A 15,172-nucleotide genomic window follows, 5' to 3' on the forward strand; every position below is an offset into this window, starting at 1 on the left:
AGAAAAGATGGACATGAACACGTGATAGCTTACGCTGGCCGGTCGTTGTCAAAAGCGGAAGGCAATTATTCTACAACCGAAAAGGAATGCCTCGCCATCGTTTGGGCTACAGCGAAATTTCGCCCTTACCTATATGGCAGGCCATTCAAAGTCGTCAGCGACCATCACGCCTTGTGTTGGCTAGCGAATTTAAAGGATCCCTCAGGACGGCTGGCATGGTGGAGCCTCAGACTACAAGAATACGACATCACCGTAACATACAAGTCCGGACGAAAACACTCAGACGCCGATTGCCTATCCCGCGCCCCCATTGACCCGCCGCCGCAAGATGACGAGGATGACGACGCCTTCCTTGTAATAATAAGCGCGGAAGACTTCGCCGAACAGCAGCGAGCGGACCCGGAACTTAAAGGCCTCGTCGATTATTTGGAAGGGCACACCGACGTTGTCCCCAGGGCATTTAAGCGCGGATTATCTTCCTTCACGCTTCAAGACAGTCTACTCGTGAAGAAGAACTTCTCGCCAGTCCGCGCCAATTACCTTCTTGTTGTCCCGTCAGGACTTCGTCCAGAAGTATTGCATGCCCTACATGACGATCCGACCGCTGGACACCTCGGATTTTCCCGGACACTATCGAGGATACAAGAAAAGTATTATTGGCCGCGCCTGACTGCTGACGTCACCCGTTATGTCAGAACATGCCGAGACTGTCAGCGACGCAAGACACCGCCGACAAGGCCAGCCGGATTACTACAGCCAATCGAGCCTCCTTGCCAACCATTCCAGCAGATCGGGATGAACTTGCTGGGGGGCTTTCCGACGTCAATAACCGGAAATAAGTGGATCGTCGTGGCGACGGACTACCTCACCCGCTTCGCTGAAACAAAAGCACTGCCGAAAGGTAGCGCAGCCGAAGTGGCGCAATTCTTTGTCGAAAACATCCTGCTGCGACATGGCGCCCCAGAAGTCCTCATCACCATCCGAGGAACGGCCTTTACAGCGGAGCTCACCCAAGCCATTCTGAAATACAGTCAGACAAGGCACAGGAGGACAACGGCTTACCACCCGCAGACGAATGGTCTTACGGAGCGGCTGAATAAGACCCTCGCCGACATGCTAGCGATGTACGTCGACGTCGAACACAAGACCTGGGATGCCGTCCTGCCGTACGTAACATTCGCTTATAACACGGCGGTGCAAGAAACAACACAGATCATGCCGTTCAAGTTGGTTTACGGCAGGAACCCGACGACGACGCTCGACGCCATGCTGCCGCACGTAACGGACGAAGAGAATCTTGACGTCGCTACCTATCTCCAGCGCGCCGAAGAAGCCCGACAGCTCGCCCGCCTGCGAATCAAGAACCAGCAGAGGACCGACCGCCGACACTACAATCTCCGACGACGCTTCGTCGAGTACCAGCCCGGCGACCGTGTTTGGGTATGGACCCCGATACGCCGACGGGGACTGAGTGAGAAACTATTGCGACGCTATTTCGGACCCTACAAGGTCATCCGACGTATTGGCGCACTGGACTATGAGGTCGTGCCAGACGGTATTTCGCATTCACAGCGACGTCGCGCACGACCTGAAGTGGTCCACGTGGTGCGTCTTAAACCATTTTACGGACGCTAACGAACTTTCCTTATTTCGCTTTTTTTTCTTTGCTATGAGTGCTTACTTATTACTTTGATTTGTTTGCAGCATCGGGTCGATGCCTTTTTTTAAGAGGGGGGTATTGACACGTGTACTTGTCTTTATCGGGCGACAAGTTTTGCCGCCGAACAAATGTTATCGCACAGCGCGGGACGCGCCTGCATGTATCCGAAGTTTCTGGAAAGTTATTGATGCTTCTACCCGCTGTCTGTTGTCGCCGAACGTTGTGTTATCTGATTTCATCGCTTGACACGAATGGTGTAGAACATTTTAGAAGGCATGCGGGTCCCAACGTTTAATCTGGAACATTCGATGATTGCTGCATAAAAGCCGACGCGCTTGACCCGCTGATCAGATTTTCGACGATCGCCGACTGTGTTCGCCGCTTTCGTGGTGCTATAAGTGTAGCCTGTTTTGTGGGCACAGGTTCGCCCAATAAAAGCTAGTTTTGTATTCCACCGTAGTGCTTCCTTCTTCGCCGTCACTACCACGTGACAATACAGTATGAATATATTCCTCTTAGGGCATTTGAAGCTCTAGCAATTTCTCTCTGCCGGTGTAGGTTGATTCGAAAGCATTAACACTATCGGACGAGGGGGTTATCTCATGAATAGCATCTACTTACCTGTGTAGTTTCTCGAAACATTGCAAGGCGTTTGTTTACTCAACTGCTTTTGTTTCAGTTGTTGATTGGCCTCGCTTATGACATGTCTTACAATGACAGAGCACCGACCAAGTTGGTAGGTGAGCGTCTAACCTTTCGATGCACTGTCGACATTGCAAGTCTCTAAACAGCGAAGTTCCGTTCAGACATAAAAATGAAGACGTGCATATTATGGTCAAGGCTGGGTGTATAAGTTACAGCAGCAGTACATGCACAGGCCAGGCCTCAATTACTTTGCTTAACTCTTTCGGGACCGGGGAAAAAACAGGCAATTCTGATGGGTGTCAAAAATTATTTTTTATTACGAATAGTCATTACGCTTTATTGCTGCAATGTTTATCAAAATGTAGCTAATTAGATGGTCTTTCATGCATAAAGAAAGGTTAGACTTAAAAGTGATACATAATATTTTTTTAAAAATCTCAAATTCAAGATCTGCTGAAAGAACAACATAAAAAAGTTGGAAAAGTCATGGATATAAAAGTGGAAAAACATAATAAAAAAATTCAAGATATACAAAATGTGCTACAATGCCTCCTTTCTTGCTTGTGAAAATTTGGCACGCGTATCTACAACTGTCTTTTTTTTTTGTGTGAAATCTAGCTTGCACCAGTGGTCAGCCACTCAGGTCCCACGGTTCTTGTGCCACTCGACGAAGCAGTTCCGGGCAGTCGTAAAACACAAGTGAACTTGGCATGTGCTGCAAAAGACATTAGTTTTGAGCTCGATTTTCTTCTGCTCATAGCACAGCTTGCAGTTTCTGCGTTTTGCCACTTTTTCCGGCTTGTGGAGTGCATGTTTTGCGACGGGTGCTGGAGGCGTGTGTGCTTGCTTGGCACCGTCAAGATTCAGAAGCTGCCGAATGAGCTCTTCTCTAAAAGCTAGGTGGTCAAACCCGGCAGTGCGTGCCAGCTCAGGAATCTCTGGGTGCAATGTGCGGTGAGCTTGGAAGAGTACGAAACTGTTCACACATGCAATATCGATGCAGTGGAAGAACAGAGTCTTCCACCACCGTACGCTTCTCATGAGAACATTATAATATCCAATCATTTGATCCGATTTATCTACGCCTAGCATGCCAGCATTATAATCATGGATCAGCAGAGGCTTTGTTATAGATATCTGAGTCCAGGAGTTTTGCCTTCTTTCCCTTCTTTTTGCGGTGACCGTGTCATTTGCAGTATGAACCGTGCTCATCATGTTGACAACACGCCGGTCTTTCCACTGAAGGTACAGGATGTTCTGATCGCGCAACCATCGAATGTCGCCACGTCGAGCTTTTTTTTCCCACCGTGCATCCTTCAGTTCGGCAGGAAATCCTCGGCGTTCCTTGCGTGTGGTTCCGCAAGCCAATGTTTTTCGGCTGAGAAGATGACTGAACAGGCTAGTAGAAGTGTAAAAATTGTCCATAAAGATCCTGTAGCCCTGATCAAGATATCTGTGACACAGCTGGCAAACTACGTCGAAAGCTAAGCCATGGGGCCCTGGCTGCTCACGCTTACCGGTATACACACTAAACTGCACAGTATATCCGGTGCCAGGGTCAGCTAGGACCCACAGCTTGTAGCCCCATTTTGTTACTTTATCTTTGATATACTGTCGGATGCCTGACCGCCCTTTCGATTTCACCATGCGCTCATCCACGGAAAGATCGCGATGTGGCTGGAAAAGATTCGCTGACACTTCGTTCATGTGTTGCAGGAGCCACCACATGTATCGGAGCTTTCCTCTTGAACTTTGAGTGACATCGTCCAAGTCTGCAACTTGCAACATTGCGAGTAGAGCTATGAACCGGCGTCGCCGCATGATCCGTGGTGGGAGCAGACCGCTGTACAGATCTCCTACGTTCCAATACAGCTTCAGCCGAGGAACCTTCACAACGCCCATGTAAATTACGAGTCCGATAAACTTTAGCATTTCACTTGGGGTGACTTCTTCCCAAGATCCATCGGAACAAGCATGCGTTGGTTTTTCCAAAATGTGAGTCCAAGCATACTTGTTCGTGTTGTCACAAATTGTTTCGATCACATTCATCGAGAAAAACAGAAGAAAGAAGTCCAGAGCAGTCAAGAATTTCTTTGATCCGCTTCTGAGCGCCACGCCCACTTCTGCGTCCAAGTACACGCCAGGTTCCCGTCGCGGCGAAAACTCAATCCGCTTCTGCGCTGGCGGCAGCAGATCATTGCCGTAGCTTGTTGAGACCCTATCAAGTAAAGCTAAAATAATGAGAACATATAGCGAGCCCGTTCACCTACTCCAGAAAGAAATGAATGTGGAACTATGCTCACCTTCGGCTACTAGATGAAGTCCGTGGCTCATCATCATCCGAATCGGAGTCCGAAATAAAATCGGAGCTGCCGAAGTCGTCTTCAGACTCTTCGCTGCTCGGTTCATCAAAAAAATCCGTTGCCGAAGCAGCGGAATCGTGCGATTGACGGCGTTCTTTTCGAGCGACCGGACGCGAGCACGACGCCATTTTCCACTGCGTCCGCCGCCGCCGCAATCGAGAAAATTCTCTCTCGCGTATCGCCACCTGCTGGAAATGAAAGAAACTATGCCGAAACCGAGAGTCTAGTTCCTGACGACCTCCTAGATGGAGCTACATGTCCAAGCGCGCGGAAATTTGAACGGGGCAGTGCGCGCAAAACCGTCGATCATATATGATCGATGGCCTATGGGCCGGTCCCGAAAGTGTTAAAGAGGAATTGTCATGCCGAAGCCATAATCTTTTAAAAGGGCTCATGTGCGTCCATCACTGACAAGTAGGGCATGCCTTTCTTTGGAGCATGTGCAGATTGTGTTTGTGTCTTCCGTTTTTCTTTTGCCACCACTGTGCAACCTTTGAGTTGATAGTAGACGTTTGCGTAGTCCTTGTTGCTCCTGTGTATGTCTTACGTGCCTGCCTTTTTATACCATGTATTACTATTACATGTAATTTACTTAATTATTTTACTATTACATGTAATTTATTTAATACATTGTGATCTTCCTTTCTTTCGTTTTTGTTTTTTTCCACTTAGTATTCATTTGCAAAACTAGCCATGCTTTCCTTCTTGGCTGTAACCATACAATATAGGCAGAGTGAAGAGTGAGATTTCATAGCTAAATGTGCAGGCTTGAGACTCCAGAGGCCAAACTACTCATCTTGTTCTCCACCTTCTTTGCCAAGTGCGGCTAGCTCTCACCAATCCGAGATGTTTGTCGCATGCCACGTTGCCATCAGGTGCAAATGATTCTCCCCATTAAAAATTGAAACACCACATTTTAACACCACATGTTTTAGCACCACATTTTTTTAAAGCACCACATGAACAGTTTCACCACATTTTTCTCAGCTTCAAAAACATGAAAGGCATACAGCTGCTGAACTAATTAAGAATTCTTAATTCTCAGCGAGTTTTGTCAAGTTTACAGAATGTTGACTCGATGTGAGAACTCTGCAGCCATGTCAGGTATGAGAATGTCAACTCTTTCATGTCTAGCATACTTGGAAAGAGCCTATCGAACCCCTTTAGAATTATGCCTGGTGATAAACACTGTGAAAAACAATGCAATAAGTGAATCTGGTACACAAGGACATCCTGACACTGAGAGCGAACACCCTGCCCTCTACATCAAACTAGTTTTCACTAAACTACCTTAACATATTATGCAGACAGAGTTATAGCACAGGTGCCATCATACGTGTTTCAAGATCTATGTGATACATTATTACTATCATTATTTTCAATCACGCTTTTACTTTTGATGCAGTGTCTCGGAGTGCACAATTATGCGCACTATGCCCTAAAGGGATATACTCATCACTGTGGCTTATTGGATAGGACATTGTAGTGCTGAAAACAAGGTTCTGGAATCAATCAATCAATCAATCAATCAATCAATCAATCAATCAATCAATCAATCAATCAATCAATCACACCTTGATCTGGATCAAATTCAGGTCATAATACTATACAGTATCAAACGGGAAATGCATACAAAAATATTTGAACTAATAGCCTTCTTTTAGCAATATCTGGTCCATTTCAAGGTGGTCACTGTCAATCAGCCACCGGCATATAAAAAAAATATACATTTCTAAGCATGTTTGATCTCTGGCCGCAGTGGCTGCACTCCAATGGGGCAGAATGCAGAAGCACTCATGTACCAAACACAGAATGCATGTGAAAGAATCCTAGGCGGTCAAAATACTTCAGGGCCTCCTCTGTACTAGCGTGTCCCTTATAGCCCCTGTATTTGCTGTGACACATTCAACTGTACCAGTCAGTGAAATCAATGAATGTGCAACAATGTTAAGCTAGAAGATTATTTCAACTTAGGTGGAAACAGCATATATATGGGCATCTTCCAAGACTCAACAATATTCTTTAAGGGTCCCAAGTAAAACATAAGTATACAGAAACTGGTGTATAGTAACATTGAGAGAAACTTGCAAAATGCACAAATATATTAATTCTAGCACAGAATGAAGTTAATAAACACACCTTCACATTTTTTTTTAAGTCCTTAACTGCTTTGGATGAACCTCACTCCTCAATGCGATGCTGGTTAACATTGCTTTGGATAAGATTAGCTTGTCCACACCAATATTCCCGCTTTCAAAGCCCCTTGTGTGAACGGAATGCCTCCATTTAATTTTTTTCTCTACTGCTTCGATGACAGTGCCGTTTCAGTGCTCAAAGGCCGTGTTTATTGCACTCTTTTGGACCCTTTCTCGCAGGAAAATTTGAAATACGGCATCTTTCATTGACAGCTTGAGCGGGAATTGCATGTGTAACGTTGTTTGCATGTTGGACGTTGTTGCATGTTGCATGTTGGACGTTGTTTGGCTCCAAAAGGGGGAGGGACTCTGAAGGCGACAGAAGTGCAGTTTTGTTCTTCAAGTGAAAAAGGGTGTTATTATTGATTACTGTTATTATTGATTCTCCTACTTAAAATGATGAAAGAAGTAAGAAGTAAGTAAAAAAGAACCAAAAGAAGGTTACTTTTTTATTATTTTTGTTATTTGTGTTATGCGTGCTGTACATAATGTGCCTCATACTCTATTTTTTTCTCTGTGACCGGGATAAAGCTTGCTTTTGACCGTCATGCGTTGTCTCTGTGTATGCATCATTTCGTATGTGTATGTTTCTTATCTGTGCACCTGCTCATCTCAGACTGCATTGTCGCCTCCTGTATGTGTTTGGAGCTCTGCATATGCGTATGTGCAAGAACTCAGTGCAGTGCATCTTGCCTCTACTTTCATCTCTAAATATTCGTGCATGTACACAACCATATGGTCTAAACCTACTTTCTTCTTGTCTTTCAGTATACCGTATTTACTCAATTCGACTAAAGAAAAGGGGGAAAAATAAACGCCCTCGATTGTAACACGCACCCGTTTGCCGTGACCTAAAAAAAGTCCATAACATTACCGCGCACCTCATTCTTTCATAAAGAAATACAATTTTATCTAATTTGGAAAATCAAAGAGTTACTCCCAATACGCTAAAGTTGCGATAAATAAAGAAAGTCGCGGTTTCACCCTAAAGGCGAAGCATTGATTATGATAACAAATTAGTAGACAGCTATACGAAAAGTAAGGATAGTGGTTTTATCGGCTGTATAAACTTTTAAACACTGGCTTGCTAACTAAATTAATAAACGCGGTGTCACATGCGCACAAGCAAGCATGAACATGTCTCACTCAATAACCACGGAAACACTGGAGTCAAGATGTGTGGTAGCAGGAGTGAGGAAATCGACCTTTGTGCAGCCTCTTGCTTTGATGCGAACTAAGTGGTGCACACAGCGTGGTGCACCTAGATGCGTAGATTCTTTTCTCCGTTGCAGGTTGCTTTCAAGCTAGGGGCCGCGTGCCTGTGCCATACGTAGCAGCCGCCGGTTAAAGCACCTCTACTTTTAGTGCCAGTCCTGCACACAAGTTTTGGGAACTCCGAACGCTCGCGATGTGGCCCGATTTCCGTCTGTCTCCGCACACACGATCGCTTTCCTTTTAATTGCGGCATTGTGATGAACTCGGCATGTCATTGCAGTTGGCACTTCCATGCTGATAGAGCAGAAGACAGATGGTGCACTAACCTAAGCTATGCCTAAGCCAAAGGAAGCATTGCCTAGGCACACATACTGCAGCACATGAAAAAAGCTACCCTTTGATGAGACTGTGAAAGCACTTAAGATGAGAAATGAGTGCCAAGAAGGAAGACAGTCAATACTAGTAGAATATAGGTTATTTCAACCTCAATTTCCTAAAAGTTCTAAGGCATATTGACCATAACCTGTACATAATTTTAGTACATTTATTGTGATCTGTTGCAGAAAGAGTGCATTGACCCCACCCTGCAGAGGTTCGTCATTAAAGAGCCTGCTCTGGCCATTTACCGTTGCTCAAGGCCTTGCCACCAGTCGCAGACAGCAGCAACAGCTGGAACTGATGGCAAGTAACTTGCTGCTACTTGTTGCTGGACTAGCTGGTTCATACTTTTTAAGGTGTAATAATACAGTAGAACCTCATTCATACAATCTCGCTTCGTACAATTCCTCAGTACCAACACAATCTAGAACACACAAGATGACCCAATACAGTTACTATTTTAATGGTTAATATGTTCTTGGAAAACACATTCTCTCAGCACCAACGTTCAGTGCATTGCCAGACTGGTGTCATATGATACGTTTTCTGGCCGCTGGATCTCATGTCACCTAGAAAAGGCACAAGGCACGTGCAATCTAGAGCATTGGGCACCTTTTACGGCGGCTTACTCGCAGTACTCGCCTGCCTGTGCCACCTGAAAATGCCAGCAGGCCCTCAGTTTCCACTTCCAGTACCACAAGATGACGTGCAGTCTGCTTTGATTGGCTACAGTAGTCAGCCAAGTGCAGCCACAATGTCATAGCCTCTGCCCTGCCCTACACATGACACTACAAGTGTAATTTTTTGGTCATTATTAGTGTAGTATATTTTATGAAACAGACATAAGCGGGAAATTCAACGTCTAGTAGAAAGGAGAGGTTGCTTCATGCTTCAAACACTGGCTAAGCGATAGTAGTTAGGATAAACCTAGCTGAGTGGTTTTGAACTGATTCTAAGGACTGTGTTAGTGAGCTAGTGTATGGGTCCCATATGCGTGAAGCACAGACGAGTTTAGAATGCATGAATGTTTTATGTAGTAATAGTTTGGAGGACATTCCGGTGAAAAAAAACAAGGGTGCTGTTAGCTTTGTTAATAACATTGGGGATATGTTTCTGCCAGGACAGGTTTGCTGTTATCCTATCCATCGTTCTTTCCTTCTACCAGATGCACGAGTTATTTGAGGAAAGACATAAGGACGACTTCATAAATAGCAAAGACATTTTATATAAGATTTGACAGATGTTTCAAATTTTTGTGTTCTTTTTTTTTACTGCTGTTTTCTGATACTGTTGAATAAAACCATCTTAAGCTTCCATTATTGACTGGATTAGGCTTCAGCAATGGCTGTACGCTTTGATCAGACAGTGCATGTCGATGTTGCACAGTGCTTTCTCAAAGGCATCCTTTAGAGAGTTTTTAGCAATGTGTGGCTGTTTATTGGTCTCACTCTCAGTGACACTCCTCATACATAGAAGCACGATGTGTTAAGTGAGGATGCCACATTGCTGGTGACATGGCCAGAGAAGTTCACAGCCAATACATTTTTTGGTCATGCCAACCTTGTGGGAAGAAGCAGATTTATTAGGAGTGGCACCTAACAACATCATGCATGGAATGCTTGGCTGTTGGCTTTGCTGCTTGAAGCTGCTCAGCAGTGACCGTAATTCGCCTTTAAGGGCTCTCACTCATCACGACCTCCACCGGCTGGAGAAGCTCAAGGGCATTTGACCGCAGTAGCTTTAATTTTTCTTTGTCACACATAATAATTGACTAATATAAACTGTTGCCACACCCCAAAGAGGAAGGATTTGGTAACACTTTTCTTGAGCAGGTGGCACCCTCCAACTCTCTGTGATCTGCGTGTTGTAAGGTGACTAGCGCATATGGCTTCATCTCGTGTCAGACTGGAAGCCAACAATCTAGAATAAGGGCGCTTTATAGGTGACAGAAAGGTTGGTGAAATGAAAGGTAAATGCCTAGACAGATACAACTAGAGCGTTAAGGTGTATGGCGATTCGAAGCCATGCCTTCAAATACCTCGTGCACCCGGTACATTCTCTCTGTTTGCAAGCCTACCTTTGGCACAAAGATGCCCTGAGCGGAGGGTCAACCACCTTGTGTTGGGCAACCTGTTATTGTTGTAATGCCTTCTGCAACAATGTTGCATGCCCCATATTGCATTAGTTGGGCACATGCACTGCAAAAATATAGTGAATGGAGGTTTTTATGGTGCAGCAGCTGTTACAGCTCAAATGGAAGAAAAGAGTTGGATATGGCAGCTTTGCAAAAAATCAGGCCAACCTTGCGCATAGCAACGCCACCACCACCAAAGCATCACAGCTTTTCATGATTTACAACACAATCACCTTCTCTTTAAATCTTCTGGTTACCTTAGCCTGTTAACCTTGCTGCGCACTCACAGTGGTAACCTAACATGCTGCTACAAATTCACCAGGACAAACAAACAACATTGGCAGACAAGGTGCACTCAACACAACACTTTGTGCTTTCAGTAATTGTGTTGCTGGAAACCATTCTGCAGCAACCTAATGTCTGCAAAAAATGAATTTGATAGATCATATCTACGAGCTAGGTATTTCACCCGCCCATCCTCTGAGTGAGTTGCTCAAACAAAATTTTTATCTCATGTAACGTAACATCATATTGGAAATAGACAGATCATTGTGTTTTGAAGAATTTCTAGAGGCCAATCAGTGCTCTTGATTTGCTTTTGATTTGTTTTTATGCCTGTAACTTTCTATTCTTTGTGAAATATTGGAATGAATGACATTGGCAGCTGAGTGTAAAAAATGAGTACCACAATTAGGAAAAAATAAATTATTGGAGTTGTAATTGTCGACTACTTTCATAGGAGATAAACACAACAGAAAGGGCTGGTCATGCTGCTTTGAATCAACATCTATCCTGCTACCCTCGCCATACGTCATGCATGAGCTGTTGTCAAATCTTGATGTAGCATATTATGTGATATAAATAACGATTAGATATAGAGAATTTTTTAATATTATGAATTAGTAGATATAACAAGGCAAATTAAAATTTGGTTGACCATACTTTATTTCAGTGCTTATTTTACTGGTCTAAAGAAACAAAAATGCAAAAAATTGAGGCAGTATTGGTGACAGCAAAGCTAATATTTATTTGCTTGCAGCTCAATATATCTATTGTGGTTGCAAAAATGTTTGACGCTTGCAAAGAGCATCTTTATAGTGGCACATCTGAACCCATGTGGATGTTTTGGCCAGCACCTCGAGTTTGCTGGCCCACAGTTGGCAAACCAATGTGTCGATCTTGTATGATTGCACCAGTCGAGTGGTTCCGTATTAACGGCAATGCCAAGCTTGCATTTTTAATTCAGCATTTGTTCACACGCCAAGCCGCTGCCAGACCAGCAATATCAATGGGAGGCCCTTTATCTACCCAATAGAGAGATTATGCTTGGGTTTCTTTTACGTATATGTGATTGTGAATTTCTTTTGTCAATGTCAGCTTGTTCGCTTATCACAAGTATAAAATACAATGAAACTAATTTTGCATAGGATGCGACTTCATTATAACAAGAGGTGACTACTTGCTGTGTGAAAGAAACTTAAAAAGTGGATAATTTTATCTCATTTCAGCTCAATTTTCTCTTATTTATCATAATTTTCACATTACACATGTGGATATGCTTCCAAGGGTTAATGGCTAAGAGAATTCAGTTGTGCATGACCTGGGAATGCTTCTTTTCTGACAAACTTGGTCTGCAAAAGCAAACAAATTTTATGCAGCTGCAACTGAAGACGTTAAGGGTACTGATGAGGTGCCACTGACTTCTGAGACCTTTCTGGATGGCTGCTTGGTGGTGACGCGATATGGCGTCTACGCCTGCAAGTCCAAGTAAGTGTGCTTGTCTCAATGTACAGCTTTTTTGTAGTACCCCGAGCCGTCCGTTAGCTTACTGTTCACTAGGCTGGCAAAAGCCATATTGGGGTCCAGATTTTCTAAGAGCACCCTTGTTTTTGTTTGTCCTTTTTTATTCTTCGTCATTGGCTTACATGAAATTGTGTCAGTGGTATTGGTGCGATTGGCAATTTGGTGGAACAGGTGATAAGAATCAATGTAATTAGAGAAAAACAATCACCCCAGAGGCTTTGTTTTCCAATAATTATTTTCATGAATGGGCAAGTCAATCAAAAAATTTTTATTTGGTGCTATTCTCAATTTCAGTGTTTGTTGGCCGTAGTATATGCTGTTATAGTGGTGGTTGTTTAGGGAGAAAAATGTTATGTGGTGGTAATGCAATGCATGGAGTAGGTAACCGGTGCTCTAGTATAGTGACAGGTTGGTTGCCAAGGAAAAGGAAGTGCACTCAGCGACTGCAGGGGATTGGGTTGCATGATGAGATCTGAAAATTTGCAGACGTCAACCAATGCAACACAGTGAAAAGCCGTCGTCCTGCAGTGGACATCGAATGGGATGATAGTGCGGTGGTCATGGTGGTGGTAGTTGCTGATGGCAAGTATGCAATGTCCTCTCGTCAGGTGTTCAGCGGAGCGCCTGTTCCTGGGCTTCACGGGTTCCCCCTCAACGCTACCCTTGGCAGAGCACCTGGGTGCCCTGCTGAACCTAGACATGTTCTCCCTGTACGAGGCAGCAGCGGAGGCACAGCTCGTGCGCGGACAATTTCCCCAGGCCGTGCGCCTCTACCAGTTGTCCAAGGTTGGTGCACACTGGTGCCCTGCAACCCTAATTCTTGGGGCACTAGGCAGTAAAAAACATGGCACTAGAGCCCACGAGCCTTATTCTCTTTTACATTGGCACTTTATGCCGTGGGAAGTACAAGCATCAACCTAGCTTGGCTGAACACTTGAGCCCAAAGTGCAACTGTGGCTGTGCTCATGCAAATTTTGACAAGAAAACTGAAGTAGTGCAGTACTGAAATTTTGACAGATGACAAAGTAAAGCTTTCCTAGGAAACCCCTCCCAGACTTTCCTTGCCGTGGCTGTCGCGTAGCGTGTGCGCACAAGACCACCTTTTGCATGAGAGCGAGTTTATGTGCGCCAGCTTCCATTAGGCCATGGATGCAGGAATGAAACATGAAAAATAACGGTGAACCTTGCCCTCTTCTCTCGTGTTGTACATCTCTGCATGCATCTGTCCTCACCATTCCTCTCAACAAACATCGTCTTTATCCTCATGATGTGCGTCGCCAGTCATTACAGCGCGTCGCCCCCTCGCTGTACAGACTGGCTGAACAGAGCTGGTTGAACAGCGCCGTCATCCTTGCGTACACGGGCGCATTGTGTTTCTGAGCTCGCAGTTCAGCAAGGTGATCCTGTCACTAGCTGATAAGTAAATGAGTCAGTGACGCTGTCCAGGCAAAGCGTTTTTGCACCGGCGCGCTCGCCTGCAGCGGGGACACATTGCTGTATAGGGGCAGCCATCTTGCCTATTTTACGACAAAACAGACGGAAATGGTGGTGGAACGGAGACCGGCAAGCTTCGTTGGTGTCAATCACCGTAGGATTTCAAACGGCGCTCGCGCTGCCGTGTAACTCCACCTAACGGCCATTAAGGCCAACTGTCGTTTTCCTTAACGCCGTTAAAGTGCCTGTGTAACGGGTATTAAAGCTTCAGGCTGCTGTGCTTGAGGAACCCATGTGACATGGGCTAGATTTCACCAAGAACGGAATAAATTTTAAAGGATCTTTTTTTTTTTTTAATTGGAGATTGGTGTAAAGAGGCTGGATAGACTGAAAGTAGCTGAAGTAGGTTAAGGATGCTATTTGCATTAAAACCGAAAAAATCCCCAGCAGTGTTGTACAACCTTGCAGAATCAAACCAATATCCAGAGAAGCTGTTAGTGTGCATTGTCTCCTCTTCTTCAAGTCTCCTTCGACAATAGGCAGTGGCAACAGCAAGCATTTTAGGAAACCTTAATAATATTACACACCACATCGAATTACCACCGACAGTCGCAACTTTGACCAATCACCATGTGCCCTCATTACCTGCCCCCCACATCCCTCCAAACTTATATGCTGAATTTGAAAGATAGATATCGAGTAGTCTACAAGCACTGCCATAGAGCCGCATCTTCCAAAGGGGAGGATTTGCTCCTTATCTAGCTAGAGTGAACAGAAGTGCTCTGGCACAACTGCACATGAACTTAGTGGCATTTCCTTGCATGAAAGGGGCACTTGTCATCTCATTTTCTTTTAAGCAACACTTTTGGATATGTGCAAACCTGGCTGGCCTACCACACCAGCATCTGGCCGCAGCCTCGTAGCGCAATTAGTCGTGAGTGGAATTTCAGTGAGCAAAAGCTCAAATGTGAATTATAAGGAACTGTAATCTAACCACCAATAAGCAAACATTCTTATCTTCTCTGAATAGTGGTCGACTGTGTCCTCTGCTAGACCCACTACTTAGAGCCCCGTGGATTGGCAAATGGAACGTGTTGTGTCATGCACATTTGTGCTACAGCACGACTAAGTGGAGTCCTTCCCGTGATGGTTTGTTGGCCATGTTCTGCTGTTGAGCTCAAGGTCATGGGTTTGATTATCAGCCGCAGCAGCTCCATTTTGGTGGGGGCACAACGCAAGAATGCTCGTGCCATACTTTGTGTGCACTTCATGGAAATTCGTGTACTAGTTAAAATGAACCCATAATGGCTTGCTATGTCTTTCATAGCCTGTATAGTTATTTTGT

The 15,172-nt window shown here is 44.7% G+C and overlaps 1 protein-coding gene across 2 annotated transcripts in view; it reads left to right on the forward strand.

Moving 5' to 3' along the window:
- LOC135916276 (uncharacterized) overlaps positions 1-15,172 on the forward strand; it is a 165,654-nt gene that overhangs the window by 60,445 nt on the left and 90,037 nt on the right. For both annotated transcript variants that reach the window (XM_070541280.1, XM_065449600.2), the window contains 3 exons: positions 8,642-8,759; positions 12,249-12,357; positions 13,002-13,179. In XM_070541280.1, coding sequence (XP_070397381.1) covers positions 8,642-8,759; positions 12,249-12,357; positions 13,002-13,179 — 405 coding nt within the window. The remainder of the gene's footprint in view (positions 1-8,641; positions 8,760-12,248; positions 12,358-13,001; positions 13,180-15,172) is intronic.

This window comes from Dermacentor albipictus, chromosome 6, assembly GCF_038994185.2.
Source record: "Dermacentor albipictus isolate Rhodes 1998 colony chromosome 6, USDA_Dalb.pri_finalv2, whole genome shotgun sequence".
In the NCBI taxonomy this organism is placed as follows: domain Eukaryota; kingdom Metazoa; phylum Arthropoda; class Arachnida; order Ixodida; family Ixodidae; genus Dermacentor; species Dermacentor albipictus.